The sequence below is a fragment of the Poecilia reticulata genome, linkage group LG14 (assembly GCF_000633615.1).
Source record: "Poecilia reticulata strain Guanapo linkage group LG14, Guppy_female_1.0+MT, whole genome shotgun sequence".
NCBI lineage: Eukaryota > Metazoa > Chordata > Actinopteri > Cyprinodontiformes > Poeciliidae > Poecilia > Poecilia reticulata.
In genome coordinates, this window is record NC_024344.1 from 13427041 (window position 1) to 13445074 (window position 18034).

The 18034-nt window shown below is 41.3% G+C and overlaps 1 protein-coding gene across 2 annotated transcripts in view; it reads left to right on the forward strand.

Annotated features, from left to right (window-relative positions):
• The window catches only part of nlgn2b (neuroligin 2b), a 57765-nt gene extending 40452 nt beyond the window's left edge, over positions 1-17313 (forward strand). Inside the window, exons 4-8 of one of the 2 annotated variants that reach the window (XM_008427797.2) lie at positions 1135-1320; positions 6429-6694; positions 6812-6965; positions 8631-8997; positions 10805-17313. In XM_008427797.2, coding sequence (XP_008426019.1) covers positions 1135-1320; positions 6429-6694; positions 6812-6965; positions 8631-8997; positions 10805-11735 — 1904 coding nt within the window. In that variant the 3' untranslated portion in view covers positions 11736-17313. The remainder of the gene's footprint in view (positions 1-1134; positions 1321-6428; positions 6695-6811; positions 6966-8630; positions 8998-10804) is intronic. The other variant, XM_008427800.2, reaches the window with a different exon arrangement.
• Positions 17314-18034: the final 721 nt, after the last annotated feature.

Genomic DNA, 18034 nt, shown 5'->3' on the forward strand with positions numbered 1-18034 from the left:
AAGCTTCGAGGCAGGTCAATTTTCCTCGAGGAATTTTAATAATCGAGGTACTCGAATCACTCGAGGAATCGTTTCAGCCCTAAAGCAAACAACAACATAAAAAAACAGACGTAAATGTATTCCGATTGATAATTCTGTTCACATTGTAGTGGAAGCGATGAGTAATGAGAGCTATCACAGTAAGCTGTTGGCAGGACGAAAACCGTTGGGACATCATTAGCCATGCACCCAAGGCCATTGAGTGAATTGACATAAATTCATATTACCCCTTAAATTATGACCAGATTACTCTTGCCGCACATAATGAAGACGAGGACTCGCCRTGCTATTTGTGATTAGATATTAGATCCAAATCACAGCTAAAATCTTGTGTCACTTCGCTTGCCCCTGGCATCAGTCATGGTCAATGCTGTGAGACCAAAGACCCTCACAGGAAGTGGCACAATTAATACAGCTCATCAGCAACTGCCAGGACAGGAAGTGGCCAAATCAAACACRGTATTTTCTCATTATTGCCGCTGCCGCTCTGAGGAGAATTCCCATCCAGTTTAGAGAAATCATTTTTTCGTGTGTTACTGTCGGCGAATAGCAATAGGCTTTGGGAAAAAAAACMCAACAACAACAACAAAAAACGGCACATTTGTCACTGCATGGGCAAAATAACTTTGAACCCATGCGAAGTACTGTAATGTACTCGGGGAAAAGAACGAGGCATTCTGTTTGTGTGCGGCTCGCATTATGTTCGGTTTATTTTTCTCTTGTTGTGGGTGTGCACCTGCTGCGTAAATGTGTGTCCAGGAAGAAGGTGAAACACGCCTTCTGTTGCTCTCATCTATTAAAATATACATCTTTTTTTTTATTATTATTATTATTACTTCAAACTGTGTCGTGTTTTCAGAGAAATTTGGTAACTTTGCGAGGTTTTTCGTGTGAAGTCTCTTCCGTGAGGCAGGGGTCGTGTTATCCGTGAAAACGACAGGCGCAGCCTCCTGCTTGTGTGGGGATCATTCAGAAAATAAATAAGTAAAAAAATACAAAAATTTGTGTAACTCGTGTGACTGAATCTCTGACACACTCCTCCATTCACACATAACCTGCGTCTTCTGTCTCTGTTTCTTCTTGTTTACCCTGCAGGATTTCTGAGCACGGGGGACCAATCTGCTAAGGGGAACTATGGTTTGTTGGACCAGATCCAAGCTCTGCGCTGGCTCAATGAAAACATTGAGCACTTTGGAGGAGACCCAGAGAGAATCACGATCTTTGGCTCCGGAGCCGGTGCTGCCTGTGTAAACCTTCTCATCCTGTCTCATCATTCTGAGGGTAAACTTCTTTTAGCATCACAGCCATGCTGCTTGTCAAAGGACATTAGCGTTTTTGGAAGCGGGTTTCGTTTCTGGGTGTCGTTAATTGTTTTATTTAAGGCTCGGCGTACAGCCGATCAACATATTTGTCAATGGAATAGAATGGATGCGATTTTGCCCGGATAGTGTTTTATTTTCAGCCCCACCGCTGCTGTGTCAAACCATTTTTTTTGTTGTTGTTGCTACAGTGACAGCTGGAGGTATTTTTGGGTGTATGTCTCTCCCATCTTTGAAACTGAACRTTTCGCCGGTTCATCTTTTCGAGAAATAGCCCAAAGATCAGTCAGATCGCGCAGATGTATGGTCAGTGCTCAAATCTCGCCACCGACTCTCAAATTAATCTAGGCCTAGACGTGGACCGGCCCGCTTTGATGTGTTGCTAATAACTCATTTTATTTTTAGGCGCCTTTGTAGACACTCAAGGACGCCGAATAAGAACAAGACGTTAAAGACAAGAAGTGCAGAGAGAAAACAGGGAAGCTGAATAATGCAATAAAAATAAAATAAAACACAGGGTGACRTGTAGCTAGTTCTCTGTGGTCACATCCGAGAAGGGCACCTTTTAGCACATGTTCGCCGTGTCCCTTTGATGGCCCGTGATAAACTGCAAATAGAACATTCTCTCACTCCTACTCTTCCATAAAAGCTAGCTTTGTGGAGTGTGTGATTGAAAGTTGTCCTTGCAACAGGCTTTCCCGCCTGATTTCTGCAGCTCTCCAAAGTTACCGGTGGCCTCTTCGCTGCTTCGTCCTCTGCTTTTCCCAGCTAGTTAGCTTAGATAGATGACCACGTCTTCGTTGGTTTACGGTTATGTGACGCTCTTTAAWTATTCCAGTGATTAAACAAAGCCCTGTGAGAAAGGCAGTGGCTCAGGAGGCAGCGATTTGTCCTGTAAGTTTAAACCTCGCTCGTTTCAGGGTTTTTTATTTGCTCAACRAAGTTGAAATCATGCATCATTCTGTATTGGTCTAGTCAGTGAAATCTGTGCATGWAAAAGATCAACAGGTATGAACTTTTTTTTCTTATAAGCATCTCAGATGTCTAAARATKTTCACGTTTTCCGGAACAGCTAAGGTTCGTCCTCCTAAATCGACTCATAAATCTCCCCTTTTTCAGATTGAACAGACCAATCTGCAGTTTAATCTCATCCGTTTGTTTGTGGGCCACATTTAGAAGGATGTGTTTTATTCCGTGGAGGAAAAGCTAGAGCTCTGCTCTCTTAGTAAGGACGTCACAAACTCACACACATAAATACACACACACACACACACACACACACAGCCACCATAGCTACACAGCATGAGAAGGAAACACAAGACAGACAAGATACCTAGTCAAGATTATCATTGTGATTACTTCCCGTAAAGCAAATAGGCAAAATAGCATTTACTTCCTTCAAATTCAATTTGCTGACACATATTCTGAACGAATCTATTCTTTGAAACACTTTGTTCCTCCTGAGCCCAAACAGGCTCTGAATGCAGTGACCCATGACTCGACTCAGATGTTGTGCTTCCCCTTTAATCTACAAGCAGATTCTGCGCAGCCTGAAGATTCACTGGGAGTCGCTGTCATATATGCTGCCTGATAAATATTTATCTGAAAACATAATACGTCTGAATAAAGCGATATCCATGTCGGCTCAACGTGACTAAGTTCGACTGCGGACCAAAACGCCCTTAAGCCGTCTCTGTTGCTCCCGAGTTCTTCRTGATGGGGCGTTTACACTCAGGAGTTCTGCTTTTATCTCTTCTATARCAAACTCATACATGAAGGTTTTTGAAGCCAAAATCTGAAACTTTTGAGTTTACTCAAAAGAATCACTTTGTCCAAGTCGCATTCGGTTCATCTTTTTTTTTTTTTTTTTTGGTTGCTTCAAAGTAGACAGGCTTTCTTATAATCATTTTAAAGGTATAAAGTAATTTTACATTTCATCTAAAACTCTTTGATTTTACCTTTAAAGTCATGAGTTTGAGGAGGATGAACATTTTGTGGGTATTTCTATAAAGTACGTTTCTCCCAAATCCAAACAATACACATATTTTTTTACAGAATCATATATTAGCAAAGTATCACTAATGATCTAAAGAATTTAAAAAAGCAATGTTTTTGGAGATAAAATAATGATGACAAAGCTTTCAGAGTAGTTGGTTGAATAAGACTGATTGCTGTTGGGCTCAATAAGGGGAATGATGTGTGTTTGTATTGGATTTCAACAGACCCTGGGGCGCAATAGTTACTATAAACATAACATTTTAAAGAAATTTTTGCAGTGGTCTTAATTTAATTTAATTTATTTTTTAAGTTATTACTCTGTACACAGAGTGCAGGACTCAAGTCAGATTCTTTAAACAAGTGCACTTTATTGGCCAATAAAACAGAAGTTTAGTAGATATACAGTATATGATGGACTGAAATAAAGTTTCTCATTTCATAAACTGATAAAGCACAACCTTCCTTTGAGCTATTGGGTAATCAGATACCCCAAAGACGGGAGAAGTGTCTGTAACAGCGGCAGGAAATTACTTGGTCAGCAATGTCTGTCCAACAAATTACGTTCAATCTCCTTGGTAACTCATAAAACGTGTTAACATCTAAACTTTTATTGTCAGATGAAAAGGTTGGAGTATCCACTAATTTCATTGGTACTTTGGGTTTCAACTCATATTCAACACAGCATCCTTGTATCACTTAGGACAGGGGTCACCAACTCCAGTCCTCGAGGGCTACCGTCCTGCAACTTTTAGATGTGTCTCTGCTCAAACACACCTGGATCAAATAAACTGCTCATTTCCAGCCTATTGCAGAGAGGAATGAATGCTGGTGAGGAAATTCAGACATTTTGGAGCAGAGGTGAATCTAAAAGTTGCAGGATGGTAGCCCTTGAGGACTGGAGGGGGTGACCCCTGACTTAGGATGAAGGACGTTCAGCTTGGTTATTGGTGACTACTTCTCCTCCACAATATATTTCATGTATTGTTGTTATAGGAAGTTGTAGCTCAGACCGTCTAAAACTATGTTTTTCCAACCAAAAGTTGAAAAATTAAAATAGTAACCCATAATTTTTGCACTATATGGTCCCAAGTCCATTCAAAAAGACAAACTTTACAAAAAAAAAAGTTAAAAAAATTACAAGGAATTTGAAGCAAAATATAAAGAAATTAGGGACGACACCAGAAAATCACTCTTGCTAGTGCTCGATCCACTTTGAGTTGTGTTATTCAGAAAAGTCCGCCACGTGAGCCGGCAATCGCAAACTAAAGTCACCATTTCTCTCCATGCTATTACTTGTCTGTAAACAGACAATAAAATAAACTATAAAACTGGGTTTTGTTGAGTAAATGTATACTCTTGAAGTGGATAAATGAAATTTATGGAATGAAACTGACAGCTTCTCATCTCTAAAACACCCACCAGATGTTTGTCCGCTAATCCTCTCATGTGACAGTGTTTGCTGGAGCTGAGAGGAGAGCCAGCGAGAGAGATAGAGAGAAAATGATGCTCTAAACTTTCAGATTATTACTTTACTGTTGACCTTCACACTGACTCAGTGACCCAGGACAGATTGAATAAAATTTATCTGCAAAAAGAAGCGAGTCCTCTGTGCGATCAAGAGGGAAGAAAGGCTCACAATAATCTTAAAATAAAACTTTTTTTTTTAAATGTTACATTGGCTATCACACATGTAGTTAAACAATGTTTTCACCCATTCGATTGTAGCTCTGGTTGTTTAGGATTCACTGCAATCTCAAGTCGTTAGCTGCTTCTAACTAGTTTTTGGTAGCTCCATTTATCTCCCCATCTACTTTGACCAGCTTCCTTTAAAAAAAAGGCCTTCCTACAGCATGATGCTGCCACCATCTGGTCTTACAGTAAGGATGGCGTGTTCAGGATGATGTACAGTGTTGTTTTTCCCCCCCAYAAAACCCCTCCACATCTTTGCTGTCACATAAAATTTAAAACTTTAGATCTGTGGTTTGTAACTTTACACCACTGTGGCTCTTAAAAACATCGGTCAAAAGCAGTGAGTTTTCCCCCCACCCATTTTTTTTGAGTGGAATCAGAGTAAAAGAGGGCTGAATATATTTTAAAAAGGATTTTAGGTTTTGTCAAACTGAGTTATATTTACTTTTACTTTACAAGTATGGATTGCTTTCTTCGTTTGTCACATAAAAATCCTGACCAAATTCAGTAAAGATGAAAGCTGTTGCTTGAAAAACGTCAGTGAGCGTTCGCATGGACACACTTTTGCGAGCTCAAGTTTGTTTTTTTCCGTGTCGAAATGTCAGTGATAATTTACCTTAAACCTGCGTAGTTTCGGGAATCGGCAGCGTTAAGTTTTTACAGTTCTTACTTTGCACAAGCAAATGAAAGGAGTACCGCATGAATTTGCTCGTTTCAACRTCGGCTGTAACAGCGCAGAGTGCCGCAAAGAGTTTTTCTCTTCTATTTTTTTTATTTATTTTTTTTCAAGAAGTACAGCATGTTACGTGTTTGCAGAGGAGAGACGAGATAAAGGAGCGGGGTTGGAGCTGCAGCTGAGAGGCTTTCTTAATTGATTTCACAGGGAGAGGAGCGGGGGTGGGGCACATGCAGAATATGAGGGTGGGGGGAGAGGGGGGGCTTAATTATTAATGACAGAATCTGCAGATAAAACAGAGGGACAGCAAGTCTTTTTACATAACCGTGCATCGGTGCAACAGTGCGAGGAGTTCTCGCTTCCTTTCAGTCTTTCTCGCTTCATCCAACCAGACCACAGCTGGGTACGGAGTTCGTCACTGTTTTTCTSGCTGTATGTAATGGAAAACACTCCATTCTTTTTTTCTCACTAATGTTCATAATGATCTTCTCCAGCTGTTAAAAGCAGCATGTTAAGCTTCTCGGCCCGCTTTGTACATTACAGTCTTCAATTGTGCCTTCTCCAGGATGTGCATTATTTAAAGCACTCACACTGGAAGGTCTTAAAGGCCTCCTTAGTTGCCGAACAAAAGGGAGAAAAAAAAAAGATGCTACTCAKAAGAGCATACATGTTGCATGCGTATTAATCTGTGGTTTTGCTTTGTGCAGGCCTGTTCCAAAGGGCCATCGCTCAGAGCGGCTCCGCCATCTCCAGCTGGTCGGTCAACTACCGACCTCTGACCTACACCAAGATCCTGGCCAAGAAGGTGGGCTGCACCCTGGGGGACATGGCAGAGYTGGTRGACTGTCTGCGGCGGAAGAGTTTCCGGGAGCTGGTGGACCAAGACATTCAGCCCGCCCGCTACCACATCGCTTTCGGGCCCGTGGTGGACGGGGACGTGGTGCCGGACGACCCGGAGATCCTCATGCAGCAGGTTGACGACGACTTCCAAATATCCGAAAAGATCCTACGGAACCGTGGCAGATTCTTGTCGTTCCTTTACCAGTCGGTGTGTTTAGATCGCTGTCCTGTCCTGTCTTGTTTTCTTCAGGGCGAGTTCCTCAACTACGACATACTGCTGGGCGTCAACCAGGGAGAAGGCCTCAAGTTTGTGGATGACAGTGAAGGAGAAGATGGGATCTCTGCAGCTTCGTTCGACTACACGATTTCAAACTTCGTGGACAATCTGTATGGATACCCTGATGGTCAGATCACAAGCCCTCTTACCTTAAAATGGCTAACTAATCCCACGCTAATATCTATATCCGTTTTCTCTTTTGTAGTTTATTTTTGTAGTTTCCAATTATRACAAATGTTGGAATCAAAATGCAGAGAAGGTCTATAAAAAAACGTACCAACTCTTGCCAGACAAACATGAAATAAAACAATGGATGGATGGATGTGTAACAGGTCCCAAGTGTCAGGACTGCTGTAACAGTGATGACAGAGTCTGAAGGACAAATAAACAGAAGTCAGCAATGACAACCGAAGCGCCGCCGTTAGCATCCAGATTGTGTTTTTTTTATTTAACAAACAAACCTTTTACAGTGTATAATATTAATGTTTTACATTACCACTGTCTTATAAACTTGGTTTACTTCYATAACAGGCAACAATGAACCCCGCCCATAAAACTGCATATTGCCAACTTTACCCTCGCCTGATAAAACTGGCAACTATTGGCAAAACAGTGCAAAGAAAGTGTAACTCAGTGATATATTCTGGTCGACTAATATGTAAGCATCTTACAAGATAGTTTTTGTGGGGGGCTGGGGGTTGTTGTTTTTTTTTTACCATATACTAACCTGAAGAACAAATAAACAGAAATCAGCAATGGCAACCGAAGTGCTGCCGTTAGCATCCAGATTGCGTTTGAGGCAAACCGGAAGTCCATCCCAAAACCAACCTGGAAGCAACGGCCCCCAAACAAAGGTTCCGCTTCGCCACTACTGCTCCACCTCAGGAAAGCACTATAAGTGGAGGCAGATTAATATACCGAACTGCAAACAAAATGTTATTTGTTATTTTTTAGAAAATAGAATAAATTGTACATGAAAATATTTCAAGATTATAAAAAAAAACAACTAAATACTGTGGTGGCATTTTTAGGTGCACCATGGATGGATGGATGGTCGGTCGGTCGGACGGCAGATTTAGATTTGATTCTCACAGAGACCGACTCACAGTTAAGAGTCGTTTGATTGGCGTAGTGCCAATAAATAAAATTTTTACTACGGTTGAATTTTTTAGAGCAGCTTTTAACAACAATGTTTGGAAACACTTCAGAAACTCGACCACCTGATCTGATCAGCAACAGCATTACCATTAAACGGGTGTTACACACACTCGAAGCCGAATTTATTAAAACCAATTAACAATGCTCTGCTACTGAACAGATGGCCTGACATTTAATGTTAGGAAATACAGAGGAGTTAGTTATCTTCTGCAAAGTAAGCTCAAATCATGAACTATCCACCACCGTGTTTAACTTTTAATAGGCTGGATGGTTCCCAAATGTGTCGACTCTTGTGCTGTCACAGCAAAATACATTTTTTCATAAGTTTTGTGGTTTGTTTCAGTCCAGCGCTGTACTGGCACCAACTTTTTAAAAAGTAAAGGTTTTCTCTTTCCCATTGTTTCAACTTTTGAGCAACTTCACCATAATCTTTCAGTGTTTTGTTTACAATCCTTACCCTTTAACAAGCTAATTAAGATCAATACGTTTACTGCATATTTAATACTTTTCCTTATTATTATTTATTTGCCTCCATCTTACATTGAGAAACATGTTGCTACAATTAGCTGTGTTAAATTACCACACACACTGGTATTAAATGGTTGCTTACATTGAGCTTTGCTTTCTTTCCAAGGTAAAGATATCCTAAGGGAAACCATAAAGTTCATGTACACAGACTGGGCCGACAGGGACAACAGCGACATGCGCAGGAAGACCCTCCTGGCTTTGTTCACAGACCACCAGTGGGTGGCCCCGGCCGTCGCCACAGCCAAGCTCCACGCAGAGTTCCAGTCGCCTGTCTTCTTCTACACGTTTCACCACCACTGTCAGACGGAGGCACGGCCGGACTGGGCGGACGCCGCTCACGGAGACGAGATCCCGTACGTGTTCGGGATTCCCATGGTGGGAGCCACTGATCTTTTCCCCTGTAACTTCTCCAAGAACGATGTAATGCTCAGCGCCGTGGTCATGACCTACTGGACCAACTTCGCAAAGACAGGGTAGGTAAAAGGACCCAAATGTAGAAAGATTGAAGTACATACATGGTGCTGTTTGCTGCTCTCACTTTAAATACGGATATGTTTGGGTGCTATTATTTATGAATGGTGCGGTGTGTTACACTAGTGTGATGTTGGTGGAAGATGAGCTTAGCTGCAAAATTGATATTCTGTCTGATCTCATGAGAAAGAGAACCTCTTTCTGATTAAACACTTTACATTAACTCTGGCTCGCATGGATTTTATTCATGTTTCCCACTCGTTTTTTTTTGTCTTTTTTATAATCCACTTTTCCCATGGTGTTTGTTTCTTTCTAATCACTTTAGCGACACATGTGAACATGAACAAGCGTCAATGTACTTGATACCCTAAAAAGCGTGGAACAGCTGTTTCCTGGAATACTTCATAATTATGCAGATAACACTTTGTGGCACTTTCCTTTGAAGTCAAGTCTCGTTCAGATTCTGAGCATTTCATTTGTGTAACACTTTAATCAGTTAATCGTGTGGCAGGACTACAGCAAATGACATCATGAATGTACAGACACATAATCAGGAGCTTCTGTTAAGATTCTTGTCAGAACCAGGCATGCATGATCAGATCTGCTTGCTGCGGCACTCAAAGATTTATAACATATTGATATCTTTGTGTCTAATTAGTTCTCAATCAGGTAAAATATTCAAACTGATTTTTGTATATCTTTAATCTAAAAAAGGACTTGAAAATGCTAATTAGCATACAATTAGCTGGATGTGCAGATCTGGCGAGACATTTTCATTCAGCATCACCTTTATGAACTTTTAACGGGTTCGTTTTAACCATTCCTTTTTCAGAGAGGAACAGCTATTACACTTACAACTTTTTTTTAAAAAGATTTTCTAAAAACAAGAATTGGTTGCCAACGTTTTAGTTTATTCTGGCTTTTCTGGAAGTCACACTGGGTCAAAGCTATGCATACCACTCTACAAGTTTTAATATTTGCTTAAATGCACCGCAGCAAGTCGTAAACCTCTGAAGCACATTCTGCCTCTTCCTGAAATGTAAACGAAAATGGCGTGGCGGGAGATTTTAGAGGTTTGATTTCTCTTTTGTTCGCTCATGAAAGACTATGAACCATTTCTGCCTCAAGCGTGAGACTCACAGGTTTCTTTTGGTTGTATTTAACCAGAAAACCCTGCACTACATTCAACCCGATGCTTCTGGAGCTATCACATATGCATTTGAATTGCACCAGACTTCACTTCAGCCTAACTGAGACCCATTTTTTTTAGGTGGAGCAGAGTTTGCATCAGAGCTCGACGGGTTATTCACACCTCCCGAATTTCTAGGCAAACGAACTAGAATCTGCTGAAACTGGACTAAACAGGGCTGGTGGGAATGTATTTACACTTTTCTGATTTAATCAGGCTGACACTGAGCTTATGGTATAACCCAAATGTCAGTGCTGTTAAAAATGTATTGACAAAGGTGAAAAGCCAGGAAAGCAGCAGAAGACCATGCAATTTGTATGAACTCTACCAGTTCTGTCAGGGAGAGTTTTCAAGTATCCAGCAAGAATAACACCAGAAGCTTGTTAACTGCTACAAAAGTGTGTGGTTTCTGCAGACCGTCCATGTCTCAGGAAGCAACAAATTCCATGACAGCAAAACAAAATGTCCTCCAAAAAAAACTGGCATGAATTTGAACTTCCTTGATAGAGCGCTGTGTTTTAACACTGGACGTCTATCTGTTTAGAAACACTGAATGATAACAACTGTCATCTAACACAAAAAAAACAACAACTCTTGAATCTTTTCTTCTTCTGTTCCAGGGATCCTAATCTGCCTGTTCCTCAGGACACAACATTCATTCACACTAAGCCTAACCGTTTCGAGGAGGTGATTTGGACCAAATTCAGCTCCAAAGATAAGCAGTACTTGCATATTGGCCTGAAGCCACGTGTCAGAGATAACTACCGTGCCAACAAGGTTGCTTTTTGGCTTGAGCTTGTGCCGCATCTCCACAGCCTGCACGAAGAACTCTTAAATGCGGTCACAACTCGACTGCCGTCTGGAGGCACTGGCCGACGCAAGGTGCCCCCTCCCGTCAACTCTTCGCCCCAAAAGCCGCCGGTGTCCACCTACCCGTCGGAACCCGACCCCGACAGCTCAGAGAGACCGCGCCCCACTCCCTTCCCGAGCGAGACGAGGGACTACTCCACTGAGCTGAGCGTGACGGTGGCCGTCGGCGCGTCGCTCCTCTTCCTGAACGTGCTGGCTTTTGCCGCACTTTACTACAAAAGGGATAAGCGCCACGAACTCATGCAGAGGCGCCACCGCCGGCTCTCCCCACAACGTGGCGCAACAATGGGCATGGGGGTCGGCATGGGAGTCGTGGGCGCCCCACCGCACAACGACCTAGCGCTCAGTCAGGAGGAGGAGCTGATGTCACTGCAGATGAAGCAGCAGAGGGTGGAGCTGGAGCACGGGACACCCCTCCCTTCCCGTGCCCTCCACGGTGACCTGGAACCTCTCCGTCCTCCCGTGTGTCCCCCTGACTACACGCTGGCGCTGAGGCGGGCACCGGAGGACGTGCCACTGATGACCGCCAACACCATCACCATGATCCCCAGTACCATCAGCAGCATCCAGCCGCTCCACCCATTTAACACTTACCCACCTGTCCCGGCCCCTTCGTCAACGCCTGTGCCCAGCCACAGCAACAATGCCCTGCCTCACCAACACTCTACTACCCGCGTATAGGACCAGGCACAAGCTCCGCTACTCCTTTGGGCTCACCAAGATGCACCACACAAACTGCTCCATTCCAACGTCACCTTTCCCCCCCACAACCTTCTTTGCCGTCTTCACATCTTCGTCCTCATCAAGCCCTCAGATAAAGCTGCAGTTTGTAAGATTTGAAGCGGTGAAATACCTCTAAGCTATAATCACACCTCAACGGGGACCGGAACGAGAAAGCGCCCTTGTCATCACGCTTATTCGTGTAATAGCTCAGTGGAAATTCGGTGCTTAGGAAAGGTCGCCCGGTCACGCCGCTTTAGGCCCGTAGCTCCCTCGAAGAGGTGTCGTAATCAGTCAGACGTTTCTAACGTGGAGTTCGGTTGTTTGGCACACGCGTTTCCTTTCATGTCAGTGTGGAGCAATGTTTAACAAAGAGTACAAACACACATTGTCATTCATTTAGGGAGAAGATGATACAGTAGCAAACAGCTTTGTGCGAGGCAGCATATGTCCCAGCAAGCTGTCTGTCATAAAGCGTTGGTTTCTTGAAGCTTACAAATTGCAGCTTTAAAAAGGCCCAATCTGGAAGGGGGATTTGGCACCCCATACAGAGCTCTGTGCTCCAGCAGCTGTCTCTGCATTGTGATTTTAGAGATTATTGTATAGTGTGAAATATACTGCCGAGACTGGGAATAGAACTGACGTTTGACAGCCACGTACGACTAAATCTATTTTGGATTCATTTACGTTATTCACAGTGGCTTGGAAAAGTGTCTGCACCCCTTGATCGTTTTCACGTTTTGTCACGACTGCAAACTTTAATGATTTCTGTTAAGATTTCATTTAATAGACCAACATAAAGTAATACCTAATTGTGGGTGGAAGGAAAATAATTCATGGTTATAAAAATCTAAGACATGCTGAAAATAATTTTTTTTAAGTCTTGCCATGGATTGACAATTTGTGCCACATACCTTAATTTTGGAGCAAGTGCCACATCAGCATTATCATTTAGTATTATAATCTTATCAGGGTTTTTTTTTTTTTACAGAATTTTAAAACAGTAAAACAATTGTATTTTTCATGTGTTTGTTGTGTTAGGTGATTGGTAGTGCCTGATTTATACATTTGTACTTTGAAATATTAACACAAAGGAGTCAAGGAATTACTAGTGGAGTGGAGGAAAGTCCAGTCTTGTTCTCAAAATCCAAAATGCCTGCCGTGCATAAACAAATTATTCCTGTCAAAATGTAAATAATTTTAAATTCAATTTTAAATTCATCTCTGTACTCAGTCACAGACACACAGCGTGTTCTCTACAACCTCCTTTAGGTAACAAATTGCTGCAGTGAAATATGACTTTAGCTTGTGTTGTTAATAGCAGTTTTTGTGCTTAATTCCTGGATTATTATTCGATTACCAAATAACTGGAAAAGCTGTAAATCGATTTGTCCAAGTTTTGACTTCAGCAGGTAAAACAGCACAAGTTGTGAGAAAGTTACCACCAGAGGTGGTTGTATTGTGCATYATTAGATATCCTCCACATGCAACGCTTTCAGACTTTTAAAATAAAATGGAATACAATGTACAATTTGCCTTCCGCTCTATAACAGAGGCTACTTTGTGTTGGTCCGTAAAACAAAAATCCCACAATGTGGAAATACTTCTGCCAAAAGTATATAAGCTTTTCCTTGTTAGTTAAGATTTACTTAATTTTTGGGGGTTTTATTGATTATTACCAGGAAGAAAAGACTTACAGAGAGAAAACGAGAAGATAGTGGCTGTACATGCTAGCTGTACATGCTAGCTCTACCGCGGCGGCACGCCAAAACCCACGGCGCATTTTAAATTCAGTTTAAAAGCAATGAAACATTTCTATATTTTTTGGGAGTAGGGGTGCAAATGTCTACAGATTTCCAGATTGGGACTTGACCTGTCAGGCCTCGCAGAAAGTAGCTGAACCGCATTCAGCAGGACGCGGCCTGGAATCCAGGCTGCCCATAAGAACTCACCGCATCCACACCTCCCAGGCTCCACTCACATCCACCACTTTCTCTTTTGTTCCTCCGTCTCTTTCCTCCACCTCAGATCAAGTGACTCCTCCCCACGCTTTTACCGCCGTTCCGTCCTCCTGCATCCACTCTTGTAGCTCTTCTTATTAAATAACATCGACACAGTCCGACAGTTTTTTTTTTKTTTGTTTTTTTTTGCGTCCTCTTTCTCTCAGTCACTTCTAGACTCTTTTTTCCTTTTAGAGTCTTTTATACAAAAAAAATGAAAAACAAAAATGTAAATGATGTATTATTAATAAATTGTAAGGATATGAATGAAAAAAAAAAAAGATAWTCTGATATCTCGTTTTTACCAGCATTCTTGGTGCCAAGTACTGTGATGAAGTTCCTTTTTGGCCGGCGTCCGGTGGACCGCTTGCCGAGGTCCGTCCCGACTGAATCTCATAAAAAAAAAAAAMMMCAACATGGAGTCCCCATCAAAAGAAAGTGCCAACCCCTTTATCTTTCATTTCAAACCACACACACACACACTCTTTGTGTTTTATTTACACTCAATGTTGCACTGTGGCTGGTCTCTTCTATAAAAGGGAAATCAGATTTAATATATCCTCATTTAGAAGAAGAAAATATATAAAAGTTTTATTAACTACTTTGCTGTGTGGGATAGTTGCATGATTTTTTTTTTTTTTGTGTGTGGGGCAGAGTTTTTCCATTTTGATCATTTCRATTGCCTTGTTTGGTTATTTTCCATTGAATTGTTTTTGCTTTTGGAAATATTTCATTTTCTATTTTAATATCAGCTGCACTTTGTGGTACTTCGGAAAGTATTAAAGTATTAAAGAGATGAATATTGTGTAAAGCTATGATTATAACAAAGAGAGTAAATATTTCCTCTTTATTCTTTTTTTTCAATTTCATTTACTAACACCGCGGCTGTGCCACAAGACTACCAGAGACTGATGAAAGCCTTGTTTTATTTTTAATCCCCCCCATTTTTTTTTTTCTTTTAAAACTGTCAAGTTTGCACAGTCACTGTCTCTCAGTCTCATACGAGGAAAGCACTTTTTATGTTACAAAAAGAAAAAAACAGAGACATGACTTCTTCACGTGAATAATCCAAGCAAGGTTCATGTACGTGACTGACATTGCGTTAATGCTTCAAGCATCTGAGGACGACTCAATTGTCCTTTTTTTTKKTYYTTTTTTGTCAGCTCTTTTGTCGTCTCATGGTTTTCGCTTCGGCACGGCGGGTGAAAAGAAAATATATATTTATGGTAAAACAAAAAACAAAACGAAAAAAAAAAACAACAAAAAAAACGCAATGAGAGCCTTGTATGATTGTGTCACTTGTTTTGCACAACTGAACACAAGGATGGGTTGTACCCTGGACAATATTTGGTGGGATGGGGGCAGGGGTTGGAAAAAAAAGAGAAAACAAAAAAGGAAAAACTGTGACATTAGGACAACACTGGAGAAGCAGTGACTCACTGGTGACGACGACAAAACAGTCTGTGTGATCCGTCGGATGCGCAGAGAATGCTTTGGGAGGGAGAAGGAGGGGGGGGGGGAYCYTGATTAAACAAGACGTCACTCACACCTTGTACCAGAAAAAGTGAGGCAACTGGGATTAGCATCTGCAACCCCCCCTTTCCCCCCTCCCCCGAGTGCTTAAGGATGTCGACGCTCCCGGATCCAGACTGCCATCCCTCACGCTGGGCTGGAGCGAGCTGGGAGGACGAAAAACCAACAAACTGAACTTTTATTTTTTATTTTTAAGTGTACGAGAACAAACTGGAATTTGTAAATATTATGTTTGTCGTTTGGTTTGGAGTGATTGGCCGGATCCTTTTTTTTCTTTGAGACAACAGGTGCAAGTTTAGATGTCTTAACATGATTTCGACGCTCATGCACACACAGCCGGTTTGATCAGCCGTTGTTTACAATGTCTTGCGAAACTATTCGTAGGGCTAACCCCCCCCCCCCTCTCCCCACCCTGAACTTGTTTGTCACATTGCAGCCACAAGTTTCCATGTAGGGATCTCATTCAATACACCAACACAAACTATAATTGTGAAGTGGAAAGGAAAATTATAAATGATTTAAAAATTTTGGCACACGTTTATATTCGGCCTCCTCTGATTCAGGTCATTGTACAACCAGCTTTTTCAGAGATATTCTCTACCAGTTTTGCACAGATTTACAATAACATTCAGTTCTGGATTTTTTTTTTATTAATACTTAACCATTCTTTAAAACTAAGTAATGCCAACATAGTTCTTGGTTGTTGTTTTTTTTTCTTTTACCTTCACCCCAGTTTCAAACAGGTTCGACCGACTTTTACTAGCCATGCGTCTTCTGAGCACTACTGGTTGGTCTGAATTTTATTTATGGGCATCAGAGTAAAGGCCGGATACCACCATTTGGTCTATTTTTTGCATTCTTATTGGTTAATACCATTAATCCTTTAGCTTGATGGTGTTCCACYGCAATAAATCCCAATCAAATGCATCCAAGTTTGTGGTTGTAATGTAGCAAAAAGTGAGTATTTTTGCAAGGCGCTGTAACTGAGTTCATGATCAAATCTTATAAGGTGGGCACATGAGAACATCTATCAGCATACATGAATGATTTAAAGAAAAAAAAAACAAAAGAATGGTCGAGGTAAAGAAACAGAAAAAGGAATGCTTTCTGGCTCCGAGTGGCCCAGGTCATGTGATTATCTGCGGTAGTCTAAAGCGTACCGTGCACACTTGGCACCGTCCCATCAATCATACAAGGCAGCTTTTGAATGAAATGAGTTCTCTCATTGGTGAAGAAGCCAAAGAACAGCTGCAGAGAACAGATGAAGGAAGGGGAAACAGGAAGGATTTGAGTAATGAGACAGAAAAAGAAGAAGAAGAAAAAAAAAACAGATTTTGTTACAAATTGGCTCAAAGCAGGCCGTAAATCAAGAAATTCAATTTGTGACGCTGGTGTACTTGGTTGTTATTGTCTCACGTCGTCTTGAGCATACGGTATATTACCCACGTAACTGGAAGGTTGTGAAATCCTTTGTACTCTTGGTCTTATTTCGAACTATATTCATAGTGGTTGATTTTGCTAACTTTTGCAGTTTTCGTCTGCACATCCTGTCAACGGGATCGTTGACCCAGCCGTTTGGTGTGAGTTTCAGTTACCCGCGCTTCTGAGGTTAACATAGCGAAACGCTTTATTTTTTATCCCCCTGTCCACTTCTTTTGGAAACAAGGGTTGAAACCAGCCAACAGAAAAACGGAAGCACACTCACCAAGTCTACATGTTTACACTGCAGTTCTGATGTTGGCTGACAATTGGCATTATGCAGACTCAAATATCCTATTCTTGAAACTTTTGATGCCAGATGTTACAGTGAAGGCTTGCACCTGTTTGTCTGTTTCATTTAGTCTGACTCAGTAACCTGCTTGAGGCGCAAAATACGCAGAGGGAGCATATTTGACAACGAGGAGTTGAGAGAATTAAAGTTAATATTTCTATTTCAAATAGAGGCTATTACACACTGTCTGTTGTGTATCTGAACTGGAAAACATTAAAAGACATTCTTAAACAAATGCTTTGCCATCATTTTTATGGCCAAAGTCCTGTTGAAGCTGCAATGCTTCGTTTGGCCACTTGAGGGCAGAACGACGATTAAATAAAGAGTCTTCAGCAGCTGTTTTGCTTTCAGTCCCTGCATATTTAGACCTATTATAAGTTCTTTGGTGCTTAATAAATCAYTTKCTTTCAGGCTTTAATGTAGCACTAGCCCAGATAACCCAAAGTGATGTGAAAMAGTATTTAACCCACTAACAGATTTATTTATGGTTTCAGACAAATTTTATACAAATACACAATTTAATTAGACACGCCCAGGCAGGATTAATGTCAGACATTCAGATTCAAGAAATCACCTCAACAGAACCTGCTTGATAACATGAAGTAGACTAGACATCATATCAAAACATCAGCCCCTGGTCTTCAGAAATTCGAAAACGTGTGGAAATCGGCGTCTGTGAGCATGTTACCAAACTATTCCTACTGCAGTAAAACGCAGAGAGACCCATCGTCTGTCATAAACCAGGATTTTGTTGCTAAAAATGGCACAACCAGTTATTAGGTTTAGGTGGCAGTTACTTTTTCCTCATAGTGCTTTGAAAAATTGGTTCAATAGCTTTTCCTCTCATATGAAATCATGATATAAAATGTGTTTTTTCCTTCTTTTTTTTTCTACATAGGTTTGACATTGTTATCTATTGTTTATTGTCCCACCATAAAACTCAAGAGAAGCATATA